Source organism: Fusarium phalaenopsidis (genome assembly GCF_050370095.1).
Source record: "Fusarium phalaenopsidis strain FUZ10S chromosome Unknown contig_32284, whole genome shotgun sequence".
NCBI classification, from domain to species: Eukaryota; Fungi; Ascomycota; class Sordariomycetes; order Hypocreales; family Nectriaceae; genus Fusarium; species Fusarium phalaenopsidis.
In genome coordinates, this window is record NW_028145414.1 from 342,108 (window position 1) to 368,043 (window position 25,936).

The 25,936-nt window shown below is 51.2% G+C and overlaps 10 protein-coding genes across 10 annotated transcripts; 5 read left to right on the forward strand and 5 right to left on the reverse strand.

The window, feature by feature from the left end:
- Positions 1–705: 705 nt before the first annotated feature.
- On the reverse strand, positions 706–1,635 carry LRP88_02075 (uncharacterized protein; the record flags this gene model as incomplete). The annotated part of the gene is made up of 2 exons (XM_083238746.1): positions 706–1,499; positions 1,569–1,635. 2 exons carry the CDS (start codon positions 1,633–1,635, stop codon positions 706–708), a joined length of 861 nt encoding a protein of 286 aa, XP_083105341.1.
- A 1,045-nt stretch (positions 1,636–2,680) lies between these two features.
- On the forward strand, positions 2,681–3,322 carry LRP88_02076 (uncharacterized protein; the record flags this gene model as incomplete). The annotated part of the gene is made up of 2 exons (XM_083238747.1): positions 2,681–3,003; positions 3,076–3,322. The coding sequence occupies 2 exons, from the start codon at positions 2,681–2,683 to the stop codon at positions 3,320–3,322; spliced, it is 570 nt and encodes a 189-aa protein (XP_083105342.1).
- A 217-nt stretch (positions 3,323–3,539) lies between these two features.
- LRP88_02077 (glycosyl hydrolase family 61-domain-containing protein) lies at positions 3,540–4,591 on the forward strand (the record flags this gene model as incomplete). Its single annotated transcript, XM_083238748.1, has 3 exons — positions 3,540–4,105; positions 4,158–4,445; positions 4,510–4,591. The coding sequence occupies 3 exons, from the start codon at positions 3,540–3,542 to the stop codon at positions 4,589–4,591; spliced, it is 936 nt and encodes a 311-aa protein (XP_083105343.1).
- Positions 4,592–5,950: 1,359 nt separating this feature from the next.
- LRP88_02078 (uncharacterized protein) lies at positions 5,951–6,649 on the reverse strand (the record flags this gene model as incomplete). The annotated part of the gene is made up of 1 exon (XM_083238749.1): positions 5,951–6,649. One exon carries the CDS (start codon positions 6,647–6,649, stop codon positions 5,951–5,953), a length of 699 nt encoding a protein of 232 aa, XP_083105344.1.
- Positions 6,650–7,584: 935 nt separating this feature from the next.
- On the forward strand, positions 7,585–8,970 carry LRP88_02079 (D-alanyl-D-alanine carboxypeptidase/D-alanyl-D-alanine-endopeptidase; the record flags this gene model as incomplete). The annotated part of the gene is made up of 1 exon (XM_083238750.1): positions 7,585–8,970. One exon carries the CDS (start codon positions 7,585–7,587, stop codon positions 8,968–8,970), a length of 1,386 nt encoding a protein of 461 aa, XP_083105345.1.
- A 1,689-nt stretch (positions 8,971–10,659) lies between these two features.
- Positions 10,660–11,650, forward strand: LRP88_02080 (uncharacterized protein; the record flags this gene model as incomplete). The annotated part of the gene is made up of 2 exons (XM_083238751.1): positions 10,660–11,571; positions 11,624–11,650. The coding sequence occupies 2 exons, from the start codon at positions 10,660–10,662 to the stop codon at positions 11,648–11,650; spliced, it is 939 nt and encodes a 312-aa protein (XP_083105346.1).
- A 254-nt stretch (positions 11,651–11,904) lies between these two features.
- On the reverse strand, positions 11,905–15,984 carry LRP88_02081 (uncharacterized protein; the record flags this gene model as incomplete). Its single annotated transcript, XM_083238752.1, has 4 exons — positions 11,905–13,635; positions 13,690–13,915; positions 14,040–14,079; positions 14,130–15,984. The coding sequence occupies 4 exons, from the start codon at positions 15,982–15,984 to the stop codon at positions 11,905–11,907; spliced, it is 3,852 nt and encodes a 1,283-aa protein (XP_083105347.1).
- Positions 15,985–17,152: 1,168 nt separating this feature from the next.
- LRP88_02082 (gamma-glutamyltransferase family protein) lies at positions 17,153–19,083 on the forward strand (the record flags this gene model as incomplete). The annotated part of the gene is made up of 3 exons (XM_083238753.1): positions 17,153–17,443; positions 17,509–17,702; positions 17,760–19,083. The coding sequence occupies 3 exons, from the start codon at positions 17,153–17,155 to the stop codon at positions 19,081–19,083; spliced, it is 1,809 nt and encodes a 602-aa protein (XP_083105348.1).
- A 270-nt stretch (positions 19,084–19,353) lies between these two features.
- Positions 19,354–20,898, reverse strand: LRP88_02083 (dipeptidase; the record flags this gene model as incomplete). Its single annotated transcript, XM_083238754.1, has 3 exons — positions 19,354–20,279; positions 20,368–20,580; positions 20,640–20,898. 3 exons carry the CDS (start codon positions 20,896–20,898, stop codon positions 19,354–19,356), a joined length of 1,398 nt encoding a protein of 465 aa, XP_083105349.1.
- A 3,538-nt stretch (positions 20,899–24,436) lies between these two features.
- Positions 24,437–25,762, reverse strand: LRP88_02084 (serine hydrolase domain-containing protein; the record flags this gene model as incomplete). Its single annotated transcript, XM_083238755.1, has 1 exon — positions 24,437–25,762. The coding sequence occupies one exon, from the start codon at positions 25,760–25,762 to the stop codon at positions 24,437–24,439; it is 1,326 nt and encodes a 441-aa protein (XP_083105350.1).
- Between the last annotated feature and the right edge of the window lie 174 nt (positions 25,763–25,936).

Consider the following 25,936-nt stretch of genomic DNA (forward strand, 5'->3'; position numbering starts at 1 on the left):
GGTGCAGCCCACGAAGGTAATATAAGTGGTAACTAGTAGCCGTTGAGCAGGCTTGACTCGAATGAACCGGGCACAGAATTATACCCGGTGCGGTCGTTTTGGGATGCAGTGGCCCTAGTACTATTCGCAGATTGCTGATTTCTTTTGTCTTGATTGGAGCACAACGGTCATTTACAACAACAGTTAGAATTACCTCGCTTGGGCAGCTTGCAGTTAATTGACAAGGAAGCGGGGGAGCACTACATAGAACAAAGACTGACGGAATAACTTCACTTAATTTAAACATGTGCTATTCACTGGTAACTTGGTGGACTTGATTGCATTATGTAATCTTACCTGCACAGAGGACAACTACGCTTCTCCTGATGAAAAACATCAGTCTCGGGCATGTGTTTCCCCTCCGCCGGAAATCCGAGCCTATAAGGCGACGTGAAGATACAATCTGCTATTTTCCTCTTCACTAAACCCCTTCAGTTACTCCATAACGCGAGGTGAGAATACAATCTACTATTCGCCTAATCAAACCTCTTCAATTCCGTCATACGGAACGGGTAGGCTCTAAGGGTGCATAGAACAACCTCCTATCCATCTCGACTCAACTCCCCAAAATGATTAGCCTTCATTTACCCACGCTCAAACCTCAACACTCTGTGCCTCAGTCACATTAACCATCTAGCTATGGAATGAAAGACTAAATAAAGCCATTTAACCAAGGTTGGAACCTCGTGTGGTATTGTGAGGGAAAGAAATAAAGACCTTGAGCTCCTCAGTGCGATTGAATCGCCCATAGTACTCGGGGCCGTCCTCGATATTGATCACAGCCGACGTGATGAAGGTCGTGTTGACCCTCCCGCTGGCGATCAGGTTGACAAGGTCGGGAGCGATGCGGTATGGCTGCACGATACCGGCCTGATACTTGAGCGCCTTGATCCAGAAATCACTGATGGGGAAATCCATGGAAGGGTTGATATTGGGATGTTCCTGGAGGATGGGGGCGCCAGGAACATAATTATAGACGCCAACCTGGCCGATGCCACCCTCAAAATTGGTCACATTGATCATCTGCTGGGTGACAATAGGCGGCTCGAACTGCAGCTGGGCGTTAAGTGCCTCCATGCCGACGCAATCGACGGCCCTGCGGACACCCAGGCGCTCATGTGCGAGGATCTGGGTCACAGGGTCCGACTTGACAAAGTTGATAGGGATGGCACCGATGGAGCGGGCGACCTGAAGGCGGTGGTCGACGTGGTCGACCGAGAAAACGCGGGAGGCGCCGCGGAGAATGGCGCTGTAGGCAGCCATCAGGCCGACGGGACCGGCGCCGAACACGGCGACGCTGTCTCCGGGCTGGAAACCCGACCAGCTGAGTGCCGTCCAGCCGGTGGCCAGAATGTCACCGACGGTGATAAAGCTCTGCTCCAGGGTAGGGTTGGTCTCGTTCAGTGGAATGGGCAGGGGTATCAGGTTGGCGTCCGCGGCGGGGACACGGGCGTACTCAGCTGCTAGTTGTTTCAGTCATGTTCCCTTACACTGTAATCGTCTTGGGGGGGGAGGGGGCATGGGCGTACCCTGAAGACCGGACATATTGGGGGAGGCAAGGCCGGAACCGTAGGATGTGGGAAAAGACTGGTGCATTTGGAGCTGGCCGTGGTGAAGGTTGTCTGGGATGACGACATAGTCTCCCACAGAGAGCGCGGTGACAGAAGTTGAGGGACAGGGACATCTTGGACTGTAATGTTGTACACGCCAGTTAACAAGAGCGCTCGCATGGTGGCGGGGAGAGTGAGGTTAGCGGCAACCATTTTTTGACTCTTGTGTGAGGATCAGATATACAGAGCGCGAAAGTAGTTGTAAGAGAGTGAAAACATGAACAGTTAAGGAACTGCCCAAATGGGGTGAAGATAAGTAGTTTAAACAAGAGGCCTCAAGCAAATAAATATCATGATCAACTCTCTCTCTCGTCTTAAATTTGGGACGGGGTTCTCTGGCCGGGTGATATTAACGCGCCAGGTACTGGCTATGCTAGACAGGGCTCCAGATTCACAACTTCACGGTTGGACAATATCATGCTCCTGTTACGGGCCAGAGAATGGGTGCATCTTTCCCGATAAGTCCGAAGCGAGTGGCCAAAAATTACAACAATGATGAAACGGAGAAAACGTCGCCAAACCCGAACCAACTCACGGCGCGGGCAGGGCGGCCGCGTTTCACAGTGGGTAGGTTTTAGCCCTTGTCTCGGAGCCGGAACCCGCACAATGAGCCCTTCGATGCAATGCCCGAGTTCGCGGACCGGTGGACACTGGGTGGACACAGCGGGTCGAGCGGGCTTTGCCTCTTCCTTCACGGGAAACGTTTGCGCCCCTGCTCCACGGCACACATCAAGCCCAAGTGAGCATGTGCATGTAGCAGGCGAAGAGAGCATCGGCCGAGTGATCCGCTGCTGGCGTACCACTGCCTGGTTGATGTAGTATCTACGGGATGGAGAGAAGTGAGGTCTATGGCCATCCATTTTCTCCCTCCTCCTTCTATAGAACTACACATTGCCTACCATCATAACTCACAGCCATTTCCTTATGTATCACTGCACATAGTTTCTTCTCATAGCTGACGACGACGTCTCTCCGCCCACCCAATCCCCGGTGAATGCCCTATTCTTGCGCCAAAACAAGCGTCAGCAAAAATGGTCTGCGTTGCTGTTGCTGGAGCTTCCTCCGGTGTAGGCAAAATTATTGCAGAGACTGTTGCCGCCGGGAACAAATATGAGTACATTATTCTAAGCCGCAACCCGCCGGGGGAGCCGAAGACGGTGCAAGTTGATTACAACGATATCGATGGTCTAGCTGCAGTGCTAGACAAGTATCAGGTCAACACGGTCATCTCTGCTCTCTCCCTCGCCACCGATGAGGCGGGCCAGAACCAGGTCAATTTGATCGAAGCCGCCAAGCGGACTTCCTTCACGAAGCGCTTTATCCCCAGCGAGTACGGCTCCAGGTGGAACCGAGAGTAAGTCCTTAATATTTTGGTCGCTCCGCGCAGTATCTTTCTGGAACCTGACCAAGTGCTGACATGCAACAGGAGTCCCCCACCTATGCCTAATTACAGGGGCAAGCTAAAGGCAATCAGGGCCTTGGAAGACTCAGCCTTGGAGTACACTGCAGTCTGCAACTCCTTCTTCCTGGACTACCTCGGCGTCCCCCACATCCCAACCGCCATGGCTTATGCTCCCAGCGTCTTCATCGACCTGGACAACAAATTTGTTGCTATTCCAGGAGATGGGACGGTATCCTTCGTCGCCACGCACACCCGTGATGTTCTCCTCTGAAAATTCCGTGGCGAGCGGGAAAAAGCTTAAAAGGAAGCAAACCGCCGTCTACTTTGTCCTGTCATCGAGTCATTCACCCATTCGTTTTTATTCGTTCGCTCTATCGTTCTTCTGTATACACTCTTTCTTTCATTCATTCGCTAGTCGAACCCATACAATTTCAGTCCTCTTTCGCTCTGTTTTCAGGAGCAAACCCCGAGTCCACCAAGTAAACACAATGAAGTTGACTGTCGCTACCGCCCTCGCCGCCCTGGCCCCCTCGGTCTATGGCCACTACTTCTTCGACAAGCTCGTCATCGACGGCCGTGAGACTGGCAGCAACCAGTACATCCGTGCGAGTACCCGGCCGACCAAGTATAACCCCATCAAGTGGGAGAACGTCCGCGACAACTCGACGCCTAATCTAGACGACATCATCTGCAACCAGGGCGCCTTTACCAACGCCGGCAACACCGAGACTGCCGAGATTCAGGCTGGCACCAAGGTTGGCTTCAAGCTTGCCGTTGGTGCTACGATGCAGCACCCTGGTCCCGGCCTGGCATACCTCTCCAAGGCGCCCACTACTGCGCAGACCTACAAGGGTGACGGTGAATGGTTCAAGGTTTACGAGACGGGTGTCTGTGACACCGGCCTCGATTTCACGTCCACTGCTTGGTGCACTTGGGATAAGAACCTGATCGAGTTCAACATCCCCGAGGATACCCCCAACGGCGAATACCTACTCCGTGTTGAGCACATTGGTGTCCACGGCGCCCACGTGGGCCAGGCTGAGTTCTACCCTGCGTAAGCTGATATTTCTCCCCAATCTCGTCGGCAAACTCCTTACTTTAGATAGATGTGCCCAGGTCAAGATCATCGGTGGCGGGAGCGGTAGCAGCCCGCCGGGTCCTACTGTCAAGTTTCCTGGCGCCTACAAGAAGACCGATCCCTCATTCAATTTCAGCATCTATGGTGGCTACAAGACCTACCCCATGCCTGGACCCGCTGTCTGGAATGGAGGTAGCTCTAATTCCAGCTCTGACTCTACTGGCTCCGGCTCCGGCTCTACTGGCTCTGGCTCTGGCTCTACTGGATCTGGCTCTGGCTCTAAAACCTGCGCTGCCAAGTATGCCCAGTGCGGTGGGTAAGTAATCAATTGGCCCTTGCGCTTTGGAACAACCAAATATCTGACATTTCGACTCGTACAGCCAGAACTTTAGTGGTGCGAAGTGCTGCAAGTCCGGTAGTATCTGCAAGAGCTACAACTCGTACTTTTCTATGTGCGTCTAAGACGGACGAGGTCTTAAGACATAGGAGGTTGAAGAAACTTTCAAGGGGTAGTGAAAGAGGGTTTCAGAAATCGGGGTTTTTTTAACTAGGCTGAAAAGTTACTCAGATGTTTCTCTTCTATTAACATTCTTCCATAGCTATTTTAAGCATCTGGTATGCTAGAAGTAAAGTATATAGTCCCGTCATCAAGCACGTTGACTAATAACCTAACCAAAGCTATTATCTCAAAATGTGACAACAAACCTGAGCTAGAGAATTTGGTTTTTGGTAGATTTGGTAACGTAGGATGTTGTTGATACAAGATCTTGGGACGTTCAAAGAATGTTTCAGCAGACACGCACCGCTTTTGAGCTTGTCAAGCAGTTCGGCTTATGTGTCTCCTATGAGTTTTAATATTGGCGGCTTCGGCTGTAACAGAACCGGGTGGCATGCCGATTGAGCCAATAGGCCTCTTTTGCAAAAGATCAACCAGTTGCGGCACAACGTGCCCAACTGTGCCACACCTTTATCTATCTCATGAGTGCCCACAAGCCTGCACCGAGGTATTTGCAGGGGGGTGGGGCCAATTAAAATGCGCCAAAGAAGAGATACATTAGCTTCCACCTATTTCTCTATGGTGATAAATGTACCAACACTTCTGATTGTTACAAAGTGCGACTTTGCACACACTACACCAAAATCTCGTCTGTGACCTCGTGATGTTGCTGTTGACCGTCCCAAGAGGCTTCCTTTTGCCCTTTGAACTTATTTCGCTTTGCCGATATCCTTGACAAGCGAGGCAATCTGAATTTGTCTTCCGGCGGATAAGATTATGTTCTTTTTGCTGTATTTCAGGGTCAGATTCGTCGCCAGCTCGATACCTCTGCCTTGACTGGCTTTCTCCATGATATTCATTAAATAAGGCGTTGAAAATGCACTCTCGCCACTCTCTGTGATTCGTACATCTCTCCCAATTTGGCTATGGCCCGTGAAGCTGAGCAAGATAGCTGTTGATAAGCACTACATCAAGAAGGAAGGTCCAACAGAGAGCCTGCCAAGGGCCCCGGCGTAAGGGATGATCGTATGCATAATATGACTTTAACTGGTCACCCCGATCAACGTGATTCATCTCGTCGTTATAAGCAGCAGCGACTATCGGGATCAGGATGACTTTGACAGCTTCGTCACCAAAAAAGCGGCGTATTGGCTTGGCCTCGGGCTTCTGTGAGGACGGCTTCTTCCTCTTCCGGTAGACACGCTCCTCGCCTGTGAAAACGATTGTAAGGAATAATATAAGGCGATTGTCTTTCCAAGCGATCTGATTGACCTAATTAGATGGCGCAAGGACATATTAGTAAGGAATTCACATAGAAAAGTGTCTTAGATCAATACCTTATTGTCAGGGGTTGGGATTATCTTGACTTGGTTGAAGTCATAGCTGGTCTTAGCCCCCCCATCAGCCTTCTTGTCCTGTTGAAGTTCCTTGTGTATGCCACAGTTAGGCCGGGCTGTGCCTGTGGCCCCGTGGCCATGTGTGCGGAGGCTGCGGAAGAGGTCTGCCGACGAGAAGAGGTTATCCACAAAGACGTGATATGTCGCTTCTGGCAGTGTATTTGCTAGGGCAGCAACGACGCCTTGGGTCGAGTTTAAGGCGATAGGCTTGTCTTCTTCTTTAGGCTCCTTCTTTGGTGCTTGTGATGCCCTCTTGCCGCGACCTCGTGAGGATGACTCCGGCTTTGGAAGCTCAACACCAACGGCACCGTATTTTTCACCCTTGATGTGCCACAGCCAGTGAATAAAGAAGCCCTGTTGTGCTATGACCCAGATCTTGAACCCTAGGGGGATAGGCTTGCCCTTGACGACTGTTGTCTCGTTTGATCTACCTGTATAGCGGATCATACACTCATCCACAGCCAGATGAGAGCCCGGGAAGAAGATCTCCGCAGACGCGGCCTGTATATGATCAGACCACTCATCACAAGTTTGGAATACCTTCGGAAGAGGCCCGGTCTCATCGATCTTGGTGTGGTCAAAGGGGCGAAGGTGACGATGAAGGATCTGAAACTTCCAATACGGCATGAATTTGATGATTGAGTGTTCAGGGCGTTGCTGCCCCGGCTTCGGGGTACTCCAGTGGCTCTTAATCGTCTTTTCCTTATGTATACCCATATAAATTAGCATCCCAAGCCAGACATATACTTCTGCAATAGAGGTCCCTTGCCAAACTCGTAGCCTTGCGTTCTTCGTCATCGGGTGCTTCCAGCTATCAACAACGTCATTTTCCTTTAGCCACGAGATCCAGCTTTTGGTGTATTGGACCCATTTCTCAACGAGGGAAATAGGAAGGAAAAGCTGGAATAGCTGCAGAGGTGTTGGCGGCAGTGTGCTGATGCGAAAGTTGCGTGTTTCTACGTGGAAAGGCTCGAAGTTGGTGCCGCGGTCAGTTTCGGCCGGAAAAACAGCTATCCGGGTAGGGTCATTTGGGTGCAGCTGATGACTATGATCCTCCTTGATAAAGCTCTTGTCATCATAGGCATTGAATGCCTGACTCTCTTCTAGTATTGATTGGGAATTTATTGTTGACTTTAACATAATTTGTATGGTGTTTTGGCGGGAATTGCTTCATTGAACTAACTTTCCGTACCCCGCTTGTACCCTCGTGATGTCAGGGGTGGCGTGGGGCGAGGTACGCGGTGCAGGCTTGTGGGCACTCATGAGATAGGGTAGTAATATACTAAATTGCAAACAATAGTTACTCCGACACATCGGAGTGATAGGCGTAATCTGCTGCTCGGAGCTGGAATGGCCGAGACCCGAGGATTTGATTTTACCGCGAATTAAGTCTCATCTCCGAATGCTTAAAGCCGGACCTTTATCGCAGAGACATTACGACGTCTAGAACTTTCCCACACCCTCAAACGAGAGACTTCGGTCCATCAACAGCATCGAATCCAAGCTCTTGTTTTTCCCATCATCAGAAATCTCGTCCCTCGCTTCAAACAACATAAGTACACATGATGGATACCCTTGACAGAGAGATCTCTTCGGTTCTGTCACGAAAGACTTTCCAAAACGCTACCGTCGGCATTCAAATCTGTGATGCCGTATCAAGCAGGGCGCTCTACAGCTACAATTCGCATTTGTCAATTACCCCAGCTTCGAATCAAAAGCTCGTCACGGCTGCAGTGGCCTTGAAGAATCTGGATCCAGATTTTACATATCAGACGGTTGTGCAAGCTGCTTCGGGCCCTGACTCTGAAGGAATCATCCACGGTGATGTTTGGTTGAAGGGATCTGGAGACCCATCCCTGACGTCTGACAGACTGGATGAGTTGGCCCAGGACCTTGTGGAATGCGGCATCAAGATGATTACCGGGACTATAGTTGGTGACGGTACCATCTTTGATGATCAACTGCTCGGGATGGGCTGGTCTTGGGATGATGAACCACATTATTATTCGGCCCAGGTAGCCGGGCTGAACTGCAACGGCAATGTCGTGACTTTGAGTGTCTCCCCTGGCACAGCCGAGGGACAAGTGCCCAAGATTCTCATTAATGGATTAGAATCACATGAGGAATCTTACGTCTCGATTGCGTGCACGGCCAAGACCGTTGCCGAGAAACAAGGCCACACGTTGGCCTTCCACCGGCGTCGCGGTCACAATTCCATCACTGTTGAAGGCACTATTGCCTTGGACCACGAGTCGATTCTCGAGAGGATTACTGTTGAAGAGCCGGCTTCATTTGCAGCCTCGCGGTTCGCCCTCGCCCTCAAAAAGGTGGGCATACGATGTGCCGGTGCCTTCGGAAAAGCCACCAAACCACCTTCACACGTCATTGATCTGGCTGTGTCGACGTCACACTCTCTGCCCTGCATCCTCAAGACCTTCATGAAACAAAGCAACAATCTGTATGGAGAGGCAATCTTGAAGACTTGTGGTCATCATGCCAGTGTTCAGAGTCCCGGGAGCGCAACGTCAGGCGTGGCGGCCATTAAAGAGTTCTTGACATGTTCAGATATCAGCACCAGTGGCATCGTCATGGTTGATGGATCAGGACTATCCCAGTCCAACTCCCTCACAGCTGGTTTTGTATGTGATTTGCTCACTCATATCTTCCACAACTTCCCTAGAGACAGGTGGGAATTGTTCCTGCAGGCCCTGCCAGTTGGAGGTGTCGATGGGACATTGGCGAACCGGTTCACCCACTTGCCGCTCAAGGGAAGAGTCAATGCCAAGACAGGTTCATTGGATCGAGTGAGCTCATTATCAGGTTTCATCTCCGATGACACGGGGCGCCCCAAGTACATATTTTCAATCCTGATGTCGGGTGTTGCTAACACGGGTGATGCCAGACAAGGCCAGGATGATATTCTCAGGGCAATCATGAAATGCTCTTGACAAGTGCCTTGATGGTCCAAGCAGAATATCAAGACGAACAGGCGTTGATCGAGCGTTTCATTCATTAACTAGTCAATACATAAGTTAGTAACGTGATATACGGGCATCAAGTTTATGAGACTTGGTTGGATAGGGCCCTCTTGAGTTCGCACATCTCCGCCCTCCCCACATACCAACTTGGACCCCAGGTTAGTAATAGTTTATTATAATAATATCAAGACTTCTTATGGTAGTAGTCTAGTGTGTATCTACCTATAGAGCTTTATGTATCTATAGAGGAAGTTAAAAGAAAGAATGGGCAGTCAGCTATGGCTCAGTTTGAACTAGAGGGTCAGGAGATATCTCCTTCCAATACTCTTATTGTGTTACCATCTTCCAATATCCTAGGACCTTCAAACATGCATGGTCGGGGGTAGACGAGGACCGTATGAGGGGCCGACATGTCTGCATCGTAATATATAAGTACTTAATACATCTTAGACAAGGACTTGGGGTTACTTGGTCTTAGTATGATCAAAGACAATCTTATTTCTTTGAGTATATTGCTTCTCTTCAAATATTCCATCTCAATGATTGTGAGAGACTAGAGATCTGTTCCATTGGTAGAATATTTTACCCATCTCTCCTACAAACACAGTGGCCAACTCTACCGCAGTCATTCCACGTTGACTGGCCACCACCATTGTGCGATTTCCGTCGGAAGCCATGCTCTGGACCCACGATAAAGTCGAGCTGCAAAGAGCTAGACTCTACCACAACATGGACACCCAGGTCCCAGTTCGGGGTTAATTCCAGCCAGATTGGTCAAGCAGATTGATGACCTTTCTGCTGCCCTCTAGTTGGCTGTACTGAGACTGGATCAGCATATTTAAATCAACTTTGACTAGGATTTCTTCGAATTTGGTCCATTTCCTCCCGCAGAACGTCCGTCTTAAACAGGGCAACATAATCGTCACTATCATCATCACCTTAACGACCGTTGTCGTATTTCCAGGTCAGCTAACCTAGCACGATTATCTTCATCCCCCAGGCATCGAGCTGTCTTAAAAAAGACGCCATCGTGCATTTATTCTAGTGATGTAACGACCCTTTATCTTGCAATGTAACGGTTCGGGATAGAATATAAGACTCCGCAGGCAACCTTGGTCGTACGGCAATCTCACGAAGACAATCGATCGGCACCGAAGAGGAATTACTCCGTAAGGATTTGAGATTGGTGTGTCTAGCCGCTATCAAGACAGGCGAATGATAAGCAACGGAGAAAAGTCTGATTGCTGGCATCGGAGTCGGAGTCGGAGTCGGAGTCGGAGTGTCGGAAAAATGAGGGAGAAATACGTTCGATGAGTAGACCAAATCAGCACTAACTTGGATTTAGTTAGTGGATAACTTCTACGGATATTCTGCTCTACCTCAGCACGGGTAATTAATGTTACATATCGAAACCACTATCTCGGCGTGAGATTATCATCTGGCACAAGTTGGTTTATCATCGCACCGCGCCGAATGACTCGAGATCCAGTATCCCTGTATATGTTGCATGCAAATAGGACAAACATGTGTCGCTGCCAGGTAGAAAGATCATAGATAAAACAGCGCTCAGTCTCGTTCTCAACCACGAAAAGGCCCAGATCGCAGTCGGAAGCTTGTCATGTTTGTTTCCCTTGAGTCCTTGACATATCCTTCACGAAAATGGTTTATAGTATAGCAGCTCTTCGGGCACTCCTGGTCGGGGCGGCCGCCTTCGCCACGAGTATCGCCGCCACTCGCAATGGCCACTGGCCCCCCACAGACGAGGACTTGTCCGTACTTGCAGGACAGCATGTCATCTACAGTTATCCTGGATTGACACCGCCGGACGAGCTGGAACAGCTCGTCCGCGAGGGCAAGGTCGGCGGGCTCATTCTGTTCCGCGACAACATCGACCAGAACAATACAGCCAACACGGCCGCTGTCATGTCAAGGATGCAGCAAGCCAATGCCGAGTCGCCCGCTTACAACGGTCTTCCCCTTCTGGTCATGACGGACCAAGAAGGCGGCTACGTGAAGCGCATAACGGACGGCGGCCCATTTCAATCAGCCAAGGAGATGGGTGCCTCGGCAGACCCCGCAACAGCATCGGCCCAAGGAGGCCAAGATGTGGCAAAGGCGCTTATCGGAGCGGGCGTCAACATGGACCTTGCACCAGTTCTGGATGTGTATCGGGAGGATGGAGACTTGATGGATCAGTGGGAGCGGTCCTTTGGCAACACGTCGGCCCTGGTCAGCAAGTGCATCGCACCGTTCATCAAGAACATGCAAGAAAAGGGAGTCCTCGCCACGGCCAAGCATTTCCCGGGTCTCGGTGCCGCCTCTGCCGATAGCAACACGGATGTTGAACCCGTTGTTGTCGGCACACCGATCCATGAAATTCGCATGGTCGATGAGGTCCCGTACTATGCCGCCTTCGAAGTCGGCCTTGGTATAGTCATGATGTCGTGGGCCACCTATTCAGCCATGGATGACCTGCCAGCAGGTCTGAGCTCGAGATGGACGCAGGGCGAATTACGTGGTAGAATGGGCTTCAAGGGCATGATTATGACAGATGCGCTCGAGGCTGGAGCGGTAGAACCTTACGGTAACTGGTCAACAGTGGCGCTTTTGTCTCAAAAAGCAGGTGTTGATATGGTTCTTTGTTCTGTAAAGAATGTGACGCAGGGTGTATTGGCGACAGAGGGGATTGTAGCAGGTTTAAAGAACGGTGAATTGTCGTGGCAGGTATTTGAAGCATCGATCGCCCGCATTAAGAAAGTTAAGCAAAGCCTCCTAGTTGTAAGATAAGAAAGAAGTACTATATATAAATAAAGAGGTTTTCTTTTATTCATTTACAGACAATATATACATATCTTCAAGAGGCAATGTATTATTTTTTTAATATATATAGTTGGCCATGCCTCGTTAAAATTGGGAAATTAGCTCCTGAAGCTTGACTCGATCAACGCTGATTTCTATCATGGACCTAAACACACCATTATCAATATTAATAAGTTTGTGTGCAGGCCCGGACTCAACAACCCTTCCGGAATCAAAGACGATAATCTTGTCAAAATCAATGACTGTACTCAATCGGTGAGCAACCACAAGTAATGTTGTGCCAAAACGGGTGGCCTGCTGACGAATAAATGTCTGAATCAAGGCATCTGTCGCCATGTCGAGGCAAGACGTGGCTTCATCAAAGACCAACAACTTGGGGCGAGAAAGAAAAGCACGGCAAAGGCTGAGGAGCTGACGTTGTCCAAAAGAAAGGCCCTCTCCGTTTGCTGAAACAGTGTTCGATAGATCAGCAAAGTAGCTCTTTTCCTTGGCAATGATGTTTGCCGATTGTGCGTCCAAGTCGAATAACTGAAGACCCTGCAGGCATTCGTATATCTCTTCATCCGAATATTGGTTTTGCGGATCCAGATTTGACCGAATGGTTCCGGAGAAGAATATAGGGTCTTGCGGGATGATGTGGATCCGGCTGCGTAGTTCTTTTAGTCTCAGCTTGGAAATGTCCACCCCATCAATGAGGATAGACCCTTTGCGAGCCTCCAGAACTCGGAACAGGGCGTAGGTGAGCGATGACTTCCCGGCTCCAGTCTTTCCCACCACTGCAACTTTTTCTGCTGGCCCAACTTTGAAGCTGACACCCTTGAGAACGGATGGAAGGTTGCAATATCCAACAGACAGGTCCTGAACCTCCAACACGCCCGCATCCGGCCACGCCGCGGGTGGCTCAACGCCCCCTTGATCCTCAATGGCAACATTTTCGTACTCCATCACCCGTTCGGTCGAGCTCATACTCAACTCGACGTTGATGTATTGACGCACTGACCAGAGAACCGCATTCGGGTACTGGATGGTAAAGCTCAGTACAAATCCAGCAATGGAAGCGTTGATGCCCGGGAGTAGAACCACCAAGGTGGCAGTGAGAGCACAGTAGATTGCGCCGGTAAGGTTCATGCGGAGGTTGAACCAACGATTGAAAAGCCAAAGATGCCAAGATGCCTGACCGTGCCGATCCAGTAGCATTTGCATACGAGAGATGCACCATGGGATGTTTCCAAAGGCACGTATCGTCATGAGCCCAGATACACTTGTTCCAAAATGCTCCAATACAGGGCTCACGGTGGAGCTCTCGAGCCTCTTGATGTCTCTCGCGGCTGCTAGGTATCTTGGTGCATAGTAAACCCCTCCAACGATGGGGATTAGTGAGAAGATGGCGGTAAGAGGCGTTGCGAACAAGCCGGAAATGGCGATTCCGATGACTTCGAGGAACCGATGAATCATGGCTCCGATGTCATAACCCAGCTTTGAATCGATGAGGTTGATGTCGGTGGAGAAGCGATTGAGGATACGGCCAACAGGTACATGGTCAAACCATTCAACAGGGGCATTGAGCACCGAGAATAGCAGTTGGTCGAAGAGCTCTCGTGAAGCCCGGAGTGAAGCGGAGAAGATGAAGAAGAATCGAACAGAACCAGCAATGCAGGACAAGACCGAGATCAAGATATAGATGGATAAGTAATACCCGAGATCCCCGGTGAGGTGCGACTGCTCTCTGCCGAGCACCACCATACTCTGGTTGACTGGCGAGCGTAAGTTGTCGGTACTGCTGATAGCCCGGGTCCAGAGATTAATCCACCAAGGCTGGCGGGGTGCATTAGTTACATGGCGCCTTTCAATGATGATAGGTCAACTCACCCTGCTCAATATGAGAATCATATATGAGATGTATGCCAGTAAGATGAACGACCACAATCTTCCGTTACCCCCGGCCTTGAGGTATCTCTTGTAAACTTTCATCTCGACCCATCCAGTCGCCTTTCTCTCCATCTCGGACTCGTCAATCTTGAGACCAGTGGGTGGATCAAATTTGTTCACATGCTGGCTTGCTGCCAACACCCCCGCCTTGGGCATGCCGTCGTCACTGTGAGTCTTGGTATTGGTCGAACTTGAAGATGAACTTTGCCCCGAGCTCGACAACTGGCTGTGGCACGCCAGCTCACTCCCACTGTTTCCGAGCTCGATTACAAAATCTGCTCGAGACCTACACAGGTCCAGGTGATGGGTGACGAGAATCCTGGTACGACCCTGCGCTAGGGGCCCCGTCAATGCTCTGTCGCATATGACCAGCGCTGTACGAACATCGACGGCACTGAAGATGTCTTCCAGGAGTAGGATGCCAGCTCTCGAATAGAGTGCCCTGGCCAAGGACAGTCTCCATTTTTGTCCCCCGCTGAGATGGATACCATGAGCTCCAACCTTGGTAAGATGGTTCTGGGGGAATGATTTTATGTCTTCGATCAAGCTGCAGTCTGAAATGACTTGCTGATAACGGGATTGGTGGTACGGGAGGCCGAAGAGGATATTGTCTTGCACGGTTGCGTTGTCCATCCATGGAGTCTGTGGCACGAATGCAATGGCCGTGTCCATTATCCAGGGCTCCTCTCCTGACTGCTCAGTTGACGGGTTGCGCTGACGATGCTCTGGGACTTGGACTGCACCGCGGATGACTTCACATTGTCCCATGATTGCTGAGAGAATCAGACTCTTCCCACTACCCGTCTTTCCCGAGATGATGCTCAAGGCTCGTGGGGGAAAGGAGAAATCGAGATTGTTCAGCACGAATCTCTCTTGGAGTGGCATGTCCACATCGGCTGCATAGGCAATGGCGGCGCCCTTGAATGAGATGGACCCTGTTGTTGATGGTGAAACTGGGCTTTGAAAGTCCGGCGAGGTCAGATAGTTCCCTATGCGACGTAGACTGACCAAAGCTTCGATGAGGGAGGCGACAAGTTCGGGTAAATTCGCAATGGACGCCTCGAGAGATGCAAATGCCCCCATGGCACTGAAGGCCACAGACGGCGTCAATGGACCATCCACTACAGCATAGATCCCCAAGGAAACAGCTGAGAGCAAAATGGGTCCGAGTGCGCAGACCGTCATCAATCCAAGATCATAGAGGAAGCACATCCACCGTGCTTGCAACTCTGACCTGCGAAGTTTTGATATCCTGGCCTCCCACCAGTTCTCATGAGCCCTGAGTTTGACTTCGCGGATGCCCCTCAACACCTCTCCCAGAACCGCGACTCTCTGGTCACGATGGCCCATCATGGCAGTCTGAGATCTTCCAAGCCTTTTACTGAGCCAGAAGTTCAATGGAGTAATCGCCATGACCAGACCCAGACCTGACAGTGTGCTGACCCAACCAAGTAGCAAGATGAGAAAGACGCATGCCACAGCAAACTTGAGAAATGTCGAAGTAATCGTGTAATTGTTGGCAGCCTGGTCACTGACACGCTTGGAATCCACGGCGACAAGGTTGATTGTGTTCTCGTCCAAAACAGGCGCTTCCTCAGTTTCGCAGTCTGATGCGTCTGCTTTCGATTGTGGTAAACCCCCCCTTGAAGAGCTGCTCAGTACCGGGGACCTCATGGCCTTGGCGTAGATGACTGATGATAACTGCTCTCGAAGCGGAATCGAGATTCGATAAACCACCAACCAGTAGAGCCACGAGTCCACTACTGAGCTGACAACCATGCAACTACTGAGTGCCATCGCTCCGGCCAGAGCCGGAACCCTGGACGAATCGTTCGACTGAAGACCCTCTAGACACCTGAGAATGTACAAGAGGATGACTTGCGGGGCAAAGTTCAAACAGACGACCGCCACTGTCAGGATTTGCTGGAGAAGGATCGCCTGCCAGTGTACAAGGACGATCTTCGTTAGAAGAGAGCGAGATGGGTGGACGCCATCAAGTCTCGGCTGCAAGTATGCGGACCGGGTGACTCTTGGCAGTTTCGGAAGATCCTCGACGTTAATACTTTGCTTCGTCAGGGCAAGTTGCAACAGGTCATTGGCCCAGGAAAAGGTGATGGCGCTCCAAGCGGAGCTACAATTTTGGCGGTCGACAAGCATCCCATCAAGATACACATCCGGACGACGAGGGAGGGAAATGTAGCAGGCCGAGCTCAGAAGACTGCCAGCAAGCTGCATTATGACAGCAGTATAGGTCATGGCACTGACTGGACGGGCTCTTCCTGGGATGAAGGGCTCTGTCGCCAAGATCGTGGTGATACCCAGGGACAAAACATTGATACAGAGCCCGTAGGCAATGTTCCACGTTCTTGAGCGCGGTGAAGAACAAAATCGAGAGAATAAAGAGTGGCCTAGCCCGAGCGTCTGCGAGATGTGTGAGCTGAACCGTCGTAACGGATAGCGGAATTCAGGGGTCGTGGGGGGACATGGCACTAACAGCAAAGGCAATTTGCAACGCTTGAAACGAAACCAAGTTGGGCTCTGCTTTGAAGCTAAACAACAGTAGTAGTGCGGAGGAGCAGACTTGCGCGGCCCCAGACCCAACAATCAACCAACAAACGGTGCCCCTGTTGAAGCGACGAATTGACTCGGCAGTTGCCCTGCCGTTGTCGTCTTGGTATAGATCATCGTCCAGCTGGCACTGCTTGCTGCGATACTGCGGGTGGATCAACGGCCACGAAAGCACGAGCAAAACAAAGGCTGCCGCGAGCCACAAGAATGCTGGGCTCATCGGCGGCGTGAACGGGGGGTTGGGGCTTCCCAAGGGTGTTGCTAACATGATACCAGATGGGTTGACAATGTGTTCTTTGTTATAGTTGAAGCCCGGCCCTTGATGGGTTAACTGAGCCACAAGATCGATACCAGATAGGAGTCGAGGAGAGGGAAAGATGAAAGAGTGCTCTCTTTACAAAGCAGCCAAGACACCTAAAGAAGTTGCAGAGCTAGCTAGCTTGTCATAGGTAATTACAATCAGCTCCCTTGGACTCAAGGCGAGCGTCGGATCGGCCTAGCATCGGAGTTCACTAATGAATGATTAAGATCCCCAGCTCTCTTGACTAATGAAAGAATACGAAAGAAAAAAAACAAAACAAGAAACTCTCTCTCCGATTACTCCGACCAGAAACCATCACTCCGACACGAAGCCAGCCCCACAAACAAGTCCCACCTGAGGGGGGCTCCGGGTCCCCCTTGAATCTCCCATAACAAAGATAATGGTGTGCATTTTATTAGGGGCAGATCGATCTATTCTTCTTCTTCTTCGGCTTGTTCATAGATGCACGGATGCCCTAGACGTTGACTGATACGCTCTCCTTCCGGACACGGCCTTGGACGGTTAGCTACAATCATGTATATAATCAAGGCAATCCAGCCCACCAGCCTTGGCTTTGAGAAAGCACAGCCGATAACGATAACGCCCATCAAATCGCGGAAGAAGACGGCCTGGCACGAGTACGGCATCTTCTCGATATTACTTGTCTTGTCATTCTTCGGCTTGAGCCAGCGTCTCCGTTCTTCTTGTTCGAAAACCACGCCTGATGTTGACTTGGGACGGCTTGGGGCCGTCTCTACTGAGATCTCCCGATGTAGTCGTATTGGCGTTGACATTATGAAAAAGGGAGGAAATGCCGCAGACGCTGTAAGCACGACCGAATACACGACAAGACTGACCCCTGGTGTTGGTTTTGCTGATAGCGAGTCTAGGCCATTGCCAGCACGTTGTGTGTGGGAACCGTAGGGATGTACCACAGTGGCATCGGTGGCGGGGGCTTTGCTGTGATTCGGTCTTCTAACGGCTCGTATGAGACCATTGACTTTCGGGAAACTGCTCCTCGTGGCGCGTACGAGGACATGTTCGAGGGCAGGGTCGAGGCCAGTATCAAAGGGGAACTCGCCGTGTAAGCGCCAGACGATTCAAACGCAATCTCAACCACGCAATTAACACGTTGTGCCAGTGGTGTCCCGGGGGAGCTAAGAGGCCTGCAGTACATTCATCAGCAATATGGCTCCCTCCCATGGAATGTCTTGGTTAGCCCCGCCGTTGACGTTGCCCGGCACGGGTTCACGGTCGGGGCTGACCTGGAGAGGTGTATCAATAGTACCCTCTTGGAAGACCCTGACGACCCCGACTTCTTCGTCTCGGATCCCAGCTGGGCCCTTGACTTTGCCCCAGATGGAAAGAAAGTGAGGATGGGCGATGTCATGTTTCGCAAGCGTTACGCCGACACGCTGGAGCATATCGCGCAGCATGGTGCTGACGCTTTTTATGGCGGTCCGATTGCTGACGGCATTGTCCGGGCTACGAATGGCAGTATCACGCTAGAAGACTTGGCCGAGTACTCCATGAGGCGCCTGGAAACTTCCAATATCACTTATCGAGGACATCGGCTTTTCAGCACAACAGCACCCAGCAGCGGCGCCATTGCGCTGTCGGCGCTGAAAGTTGTCGACGGCTTCGATGACTTTTTCGCTCCCGGTGCGGTCAACTTGAGCACACACCATCTGGTCGAGGCCATGAAGTTTGCCTTTGCACAGAGAGCAAAGCTGGGAGACCCATCCTTTGTGCCTGGATTGGATACATTCCAGGCTGAGATCCTAAGCGACGCAGTTGCCGAGAGGAACCGAAACAAGATTCTGGATAACAGCACATTGGATATGGCCGATTATAATCCCGATTTCCGTCAAGTTTCAAAGAGCCATGGGACGTCTCATATCTCGACGGTAGACCATACGGGGTTAGGCATCAGTCTTACGACCACCATCAACCTCTATTTCGGGTCTCACGTAATGGTTAGCGAAACAGGGATCATCCTCAACGACGTGATGAACGACTTTTCCATCCCTGGCATGCCCAACGAATACGGCTATGCTCCCTCCCCGGAAAACTACGTCAAGCCGCTAAAACGTCCCCTGTCTTCAACAACACCAATTTTCTGCGAGGATCTGGACGGGGACTTGCGACTTGTCATTGGCGCCGCCGGAGGGTCGCGAATCATTTCATCGACGATACAGACCCTCCTCCACGTCATAGATCAGAAAATGACAATGGCCCAGGCTCTCCGCCACCCGAGGCTACATGACCAGCTCATCCCCGTCCAGACCGGGTTTGAGTCCGACTACGACTCTGGGGTTGTGTCATTTCTGGCCGAGTTGGGCCATAATGTGACGGTGATGCCATCCACCCTCAGCGCTGTTCAGGGAATTATCCGACGACCGGATGGATCATTTGACGCAGCAAGCGAACCTCGACAAAAGGACAGCGGGGCTTTTTCCATCTGATGGGAAAGAATAATAGGGAGAGGGACAATGGTCATAGCATAGGATCCGTAGCAAACTTCGAATGGCATGCTTCTTGGTGGTTTAGTGCCATATCATCAAGCAGAGAGAGGGGGGGTGCAAAAGGCTGTGCCATTGTTCTCATTGTAATAAAAAAGAATCTCACCAAGACTTGATCTTATCCCAAGGGTTCCCATTTACAATTCCACGTCCAGAGTCTGTATTTGTTTGCTCAATGTATTCTACAGCCGTTTCTCTCCCGCTCCTTGACACTTATAGCAGATTCTCGTCGTCTTCTACTGGCTCGGCACCATTGCTCTGCATTTCCAGTGCCACTTGATCTGCCTGTTTCCATGCACGTAACAAGCTCCCTCCAGCAACCAAAGAGGCGTCCTCGTCGCTGACCCCTCGTCTGAGAAGCTCCTCGATGAGAGCCGGAAAAGAAGACACATCATCCAGGCCGTCTGGTGTCTCTGGAATCCCGTTGAAATCGCTACCCAGGCCTACATGCTGGTAACCAATCAACTCCCCGATGTAGGTGATGTGGTCAGCGACCCTTGAGAGCGTCGAATGCGTCGGATCAAAGGTTGGTATTCCGTGGTCCTCTTCGGGAGGGGTACACGAAATGAAGTAAGGGACAAAGGCGACCATGACCACAGAGCCCGTTTTCTCGACAAGCTCTAGGACGTCGTCTGGAACATTCCGAGGATGTTGGCAAAGCGCATAGGCTGAACTGTGGCTGAAGATGACGGGCGCCTTTGAACCACTCCAAGAATCCTTGCCCCCACCGAGCACATCTCGCATTGTATCGTGGCTTACGTGGGCAAGATCGACGAGCATGCCGAGACGGTTCATCTCATAGACTACCTTCTTCCCGAGGTCGCTGACACCGTGCCACAGAGGCTCCGGGGCGTCCAGTCCACCCGAAGGTGCGTTTACCAAGGCTGCATCGGCGAATAGATTATGGCAATAGTGTGCCAGAGTACCATACCTCACGCCGAGATGATAGAATGCCCGAAGTTGCGCAAAGGAGTTCCCGATTGAGTGCAGCCCTTCCATTCCAAGCGGGGAAATGATCTTTCCCGTGCGGAAAGCCTCAAGGGCTGCGGTGGCATTGAGTGGTGATTCGGAGAATGTGTCGGGATACTTTTGCTGGAGGCGCTTGACGAGGTCAATCTGTTGGTGGGTTTCGCGAACGCCTGATATGCATAGACATGAATCAATATTCATATTCTCAATATGGGATCTGCATTCCCGGAGGAAAATCGATATGCGACAACTACTTACTCTGCGCGTAGTTCTCGGTGGAATAGTCGGATATGTTGGCCGGGCAGTCTACGTAGACGCTCCAGAAAGTACCGCCAACCTTTCCTTTGGCAAGGCGCGGCATGTCAGCATGACCGTCGAGACCGCCCTTGGAGAAGGGATCAGCAAATGATGGAGAGTAAATGTGATTGCCATAGTTTTTCCTGATGAGGTCGGCTAGATCGTTGTGTCCATCTGCGCTTTCGTCAACACTACTGCCTGCAGACGGGCTTGTCGGGGAGCGGGTGTCTCACCGATCAGCGGCGTTGTCTCAAGAATGGAGGAGACGCGCTCCTCTATTGACAACGGGGTGGGCTTGGTTTCAAGCCAAGGGCAGAAAGGGGACCGGGTCCATAGGGTAGACCAGATGAGAAGAGAAAGTGCCAAAGAGCCCAGCCATAGAGCCGCATGCGAGAACTTGTTGGTTTGACCACAAGTTGAATCACCATGTTTTGCCGAGCTCTCCACCGCTCCCAACAACGGTCCGTTCTCCTCGCCCATGGTTCGAGTCATGGTTAACCAAGGTGGCAATGTTTTCCTCTCTCTGTCTAGAAGCAGGCATTCTCTTATTTCTCAGCTGAAATAAAGCTCTCAAGGTGCCCTCTAAACAGTTTCGATCAGAGTTGACGTCATTATTCCGAGGGGCTATGGCAGGTCCCGTGTCCTCCGATGACTACTCCGACACTCCACTCCGACATGGCATGGGATGATCGGCCAACTTGGGTGAAAATTCCGACAATTATTACATCTATCTGTCTTGAGCACTAGTGGCATTCTCCATTCTCCCATCTTGCTGAATCTTGACTCGTAACCTACCCGTTACGCTCTTAGGAGCAGCTTATTAAGACCTAACAATAAGGGTTTTAGAATGAAACAGTGCTTGTGTTGAATAAGAGGAGCAATTGCGATCGTGCCAAAAAAAACTAGTGGCGCGCCCTGTTTTTTGGCGCAGTTGAATTGTTCAACAGCTTGGTTATAGGGGGTGATCAGCTATAGCCTGTCCATTTCTTTTTTAGTTCTAGCTTTGTCTTGCGGCATTTTTTGCCTTTATCTCACATTGAATACTGAAGATAAGAATTATACGAGCGCCCCCCACTATTTCTATCCGATGGCTTCTTTTCTCCGATAAAAGAGTCCGAAGTCAGGCCAGTCTTGGCCGACAACAGCATCGCACCTTCACATGCTTTACTCCGGGATTTGCTATGCCCCCCATGCCGCCACTCAACGACTCCAACACCAGCGTGCCCATGAGGCTACCATCGTGCGACCCATGTCGCCAGTCCAAACTCGCTTGCGACCACAAGCGACCCCGTTGCACTCGTTGCCTCAGACGAGGCAAGTCGGATGATTGTGTCTATCGATCCAGCCCTTTCAAGCGCACACGTAACGCCACGTCCAGGACGACTCTGCAGCCAAGGTTGGTTTCTCCTCTCGCATCAAACAAAATTCACAGCGGTGTTTCAAGGCCTGAACTCGCAAGGACTGGGCGAAACTGGTCTGTAGGCGGCCCAGTCGTCTTGCAGAATTTCGTCTCCCAACCTCCGCCATGCACGACATTTCCAAACCCCGGGTTCCAGGGCTTATCGTCCTCGGCAATGATTTTGCGCGCAGTCGACAAGGACGCGCAGGGCTGGACAGACCCGGACCCGCATCAGCACCCAAATAGGCCTTCTCCCATGATGCTGGAGGGCGAACTTTCCAACCAGCACAAAGCCGGGGGGGCAGGGTCAACCATCAGAGAGGAGGGCGCACATATACTCGACATGTTTTCTCAATTTATTACCAGTGGGATTTTCAAAGCCCTGTTTGACAACTGGTCGCACCACGACTTGGACGGCCGCTTGGGAGCTTTCCTGGTTCCACGCTTCCTTGAGACCATGACCAGCGATCTGGGCCACCTCGGACCCTCTGCGGACCGACATTCGGAACTTCTGCGCATGTCTCAACGTCTCATCGCAGCAAGCAGAGTTCCCTTGGAATTTCACGACGCAATGACCTTGCGTGAGTTTGTAGACTGTCATGTTGGCCAGAATTTGCGTTGGGAAGCCGTTGGGGCAATGCTATCACTTGCAGGGTAGGACCACTCACTCACTGCCCATGCTGGTGCCTCGGTACTCACCATGACTATAGGATTGCAATGTACGATATCCGCGCACCTCATCCAGCCTGTGCCACCGAGGACGAGAGACAATCACTGAAGAAGTGTCTGTTTCATGCTAGCACACTGTGTGCTCAATTCTGCGAGTCACTGGAAACCCTGAACGATGTCCTCGTTATATTCCTCTATGAGAACTTCCTGCTATACTCTCTCCATCTTGGTGATCAGAGTAAGTTGCCATGTCATGCATCGCCCAGCAATCCTCAAAAACTCACCATCGTCAAGGTTTTCAGACCTGGCGTCGACTGAATGATGCAATCAATGCCATGTTCGCTCATGGACTTCATCAGAAACTCGATAGTGATCTGCACACACCATTTTTCTTGGTAGAGCTTCGCAAACACATATTTGCCCGTGTTTATGCCTCCGACATCAGCTTCGCCGTCTTCCTTGGACGGCCTCCGCGCGTGAGTCAACGCTATTGCATCATTCACAGGCCTCTAGATCTCAAGGCCGATGCGTATGAGATGACGGGGGAGGCTCTAGAGGGGGAACTGGCTCATCTGGACCAGCGCGAGTGGAATACCAGTTCGGAAGTCCGCTTGCATGCGGTACTCAGGTGGTCGGTGACTATGTGCAAAATCCGAGAGGAGATGTTGGAAGCAATTCTTGGCTTACAAGTCACGGACCGTCAGCAACTAATCAGGTAAGCCGGCGCTACTTGTCAACAAAGCTTCTTGGAGACTGATGGAACCAAAGAACTCTGCGGATCAAGGTCGAGAATGCTTGGAACGAATTGCCGGAGTATCTGACCATAACCGCTTCAGATATTTGGGCCAGGAACAGGCCGGGGACGGTTGTCGACAGCCTGTACCTGATCCGTCTCTTTTATCTCCAAGCAGTCTTCTTCATTGAATGGACAGCGTCGATACATGGCAATGTAGACAACGATACCCTCTATATTATCTCTAGCGACCTGCTTTCTTGGGTCAATGAGGCCATGTTGAGGCGCGAGCGTCTCAGCAAGCTCGGGCTAAGTTCACTTGCCTGGAGAGTAAGCCCTATATGCCAAACCGCTTCCCCGAACTCCCCGTCTCTAATTCCCTGTAGGCCGTCACGTGTGGTTTGCCTGCAGCGGCCACCCTGGCCAAGTACATGATTCCCGGGTCTCCTCAACCATCGCGGAAATGGAGAGACGCGAACGCGTTTGCTAAAGTTATCCAAGACCTGTCCGTATTCATACGCCATATGGATTATCTGCATGAACCTGGCGATGCAAACTACGAAATATTCCGCCAGGCCAAGGCGGTGCTGCAGAGAGTTATTGCCACTCGACTTGATTCCCATACTCTCCTAGAAGAACGAGAATTACAAACTTGTCCCACCCCAATATTCCCACCTGACATGCTCAGCATTGATCAATGGGTACTCCGGCCGGAGTTCTGGTAAGTACTTTGTTGCCCCTGGGGGTATGATGTATTAATTTCAGCAGGATGGAGTTTGAACATCCGGTTATGTTCGACACAATTTCTCATTCTGACACTCAACACATTGATTGATAAGGTGATTAAACATAGCTGCGCCTCGGGGGCTACGCAGGGATGCTGAGTGTGCACATTTCTCTCTGCTGGCATCACTTGGAGAGACCCTTTCGTTTGCAACTTGACGGAGTGTCCTTCGAGGTCGTGTGACTTTCATCTCACTGGGACTTTGAGCCCGATCTCAATTCTGGTAGGACATGACGGCAATTCTAGTTTCTTCCAACAAAGAGCATGAACCAAATTCTCGGCTAGATGGACCCAGGCAGATACAAGTTGATCTTATAGTACGATATTTCTACGTTGTCGAGAAGCCCTCTCCAGTGGATGAATCCCCGCCCTCCCCCTCTCCCATGTCCCTTCTCACCCTCGTCGGAGAATAGGTGTGATGTTCCTCTCACCTCTGCCGCCCTGCTTAGGGAAATTGAAGATTCAACCCCAAGCTGGTGCCGACCCAGTATCCGATGGCTTTGCGAACAATATTGTTGCTGCTCCAGGTACGCGTAGGATGAATCCTGTTAGAAAATTGAATGTAGAACAAGTCTCGACCTCGGTCGACAACCAAACTTGTTCCGGTGAAGCCAGTATGCGAGGCAACCAGAGTGGTGTTGAGTGGTCCAGCCGTATAGTATTGGTCAAGCTCGAAACCAGCGCCGTGGTAAGAGTCAATGTCGTTGAAGTGGGCGTTGAAGTTAGTGAAGATGAGATCAACGGCCTTCTTGGAGAGAATGCGACGACCTCCGTAAGTGCCATTGTTCAGGATCATTTGACAGAACCGTGCCGTATCCCTGACGGTAGAAAAGAGACCGGCATGCCCAGACACTCCGCCGAGAGCCCAGGCATTCTCGTCATGGACGGTGCCACGAACCGGTTGAGGCCGAGCAGGCTCTCCCGATCCCAGAACTTCAATCTGGAATTCCTGTACCGCGGCTCGCCGATAGTATGGGTTTTTTGAGCCCTCGACGTTGTTCTTGTTAAAGAAGGTCGAGTGCATATCCAGTGAGGTGGTAATCTCGCGAATCAAGACATCCAGTTTCCGGCCAGTCACTGTCTCGAGGACAATCATCAGGGTCATAAAATTCAGGTCGGAGTAAAGGAAGGTGCTCCCGGGACTGTTCAGGAGATGCTGGCCAAGGATAGCATCGATTCGCTCGGCATGGGTCTTGTACGCATCCGAGTACAATGATGGGACTGGATCAGCGTCGAAGCCGCTTGTATGAGTAAGGAGCATGAGAATCGTGATGTTCTTTTTGCCATTAACTCGGAAAGAGGGCACATATTTTGACACTCTTTCTTTCAACCCGATCTTGCCGGCGTCGATTTGCTTAAGGACCGCAACGGTTGTGAAGAGCTTGGTGAGACTGGCAATGTCATAGATGGTGTCGACTGTGGCATCTTCTTGTAAACGGTGGGGCAAAAGAGTCCCATTGGCGTCTGCGTAAAGACTTTGTTTTCCGAAGGCGAATTCGCTCACAATGGTACCCGCACGTCCGACGATGACCACACCACCAGGCTCGATAGGGTGTATCTGATAGTGTGAGGCTGCACTATAGTTGCCCGCGTGGGTATAAGCCGTGAGGTTGGACACCATTTGGCGGAGGGGCTTGGGGTTCATCCCCATGGACTGTGGTGTGCCATAGCGAAGGACGTCCCGTGGGTTGCCCTTGCCTAAGACAAGGGGGAGGGCGGCCAAGAAACAGAAGGGGAGTGAAGGCAAGGCTGTGCCGTGAGTGAACCACATGGCGACGACGGATCAAGGGTGAAATGAAGTTGACTTGTCGTCCTTGCTGATCAGGACCGTAACCACCAAGAGACGGCTGAGAAGGTTATTGAAGCAGCAGCAAGCGCGCGAAACAGGATCAAATCAATACAGACTAGTGTGGGGAGAGCCGGGGTCCCTTGGCAAGTGGTGGAT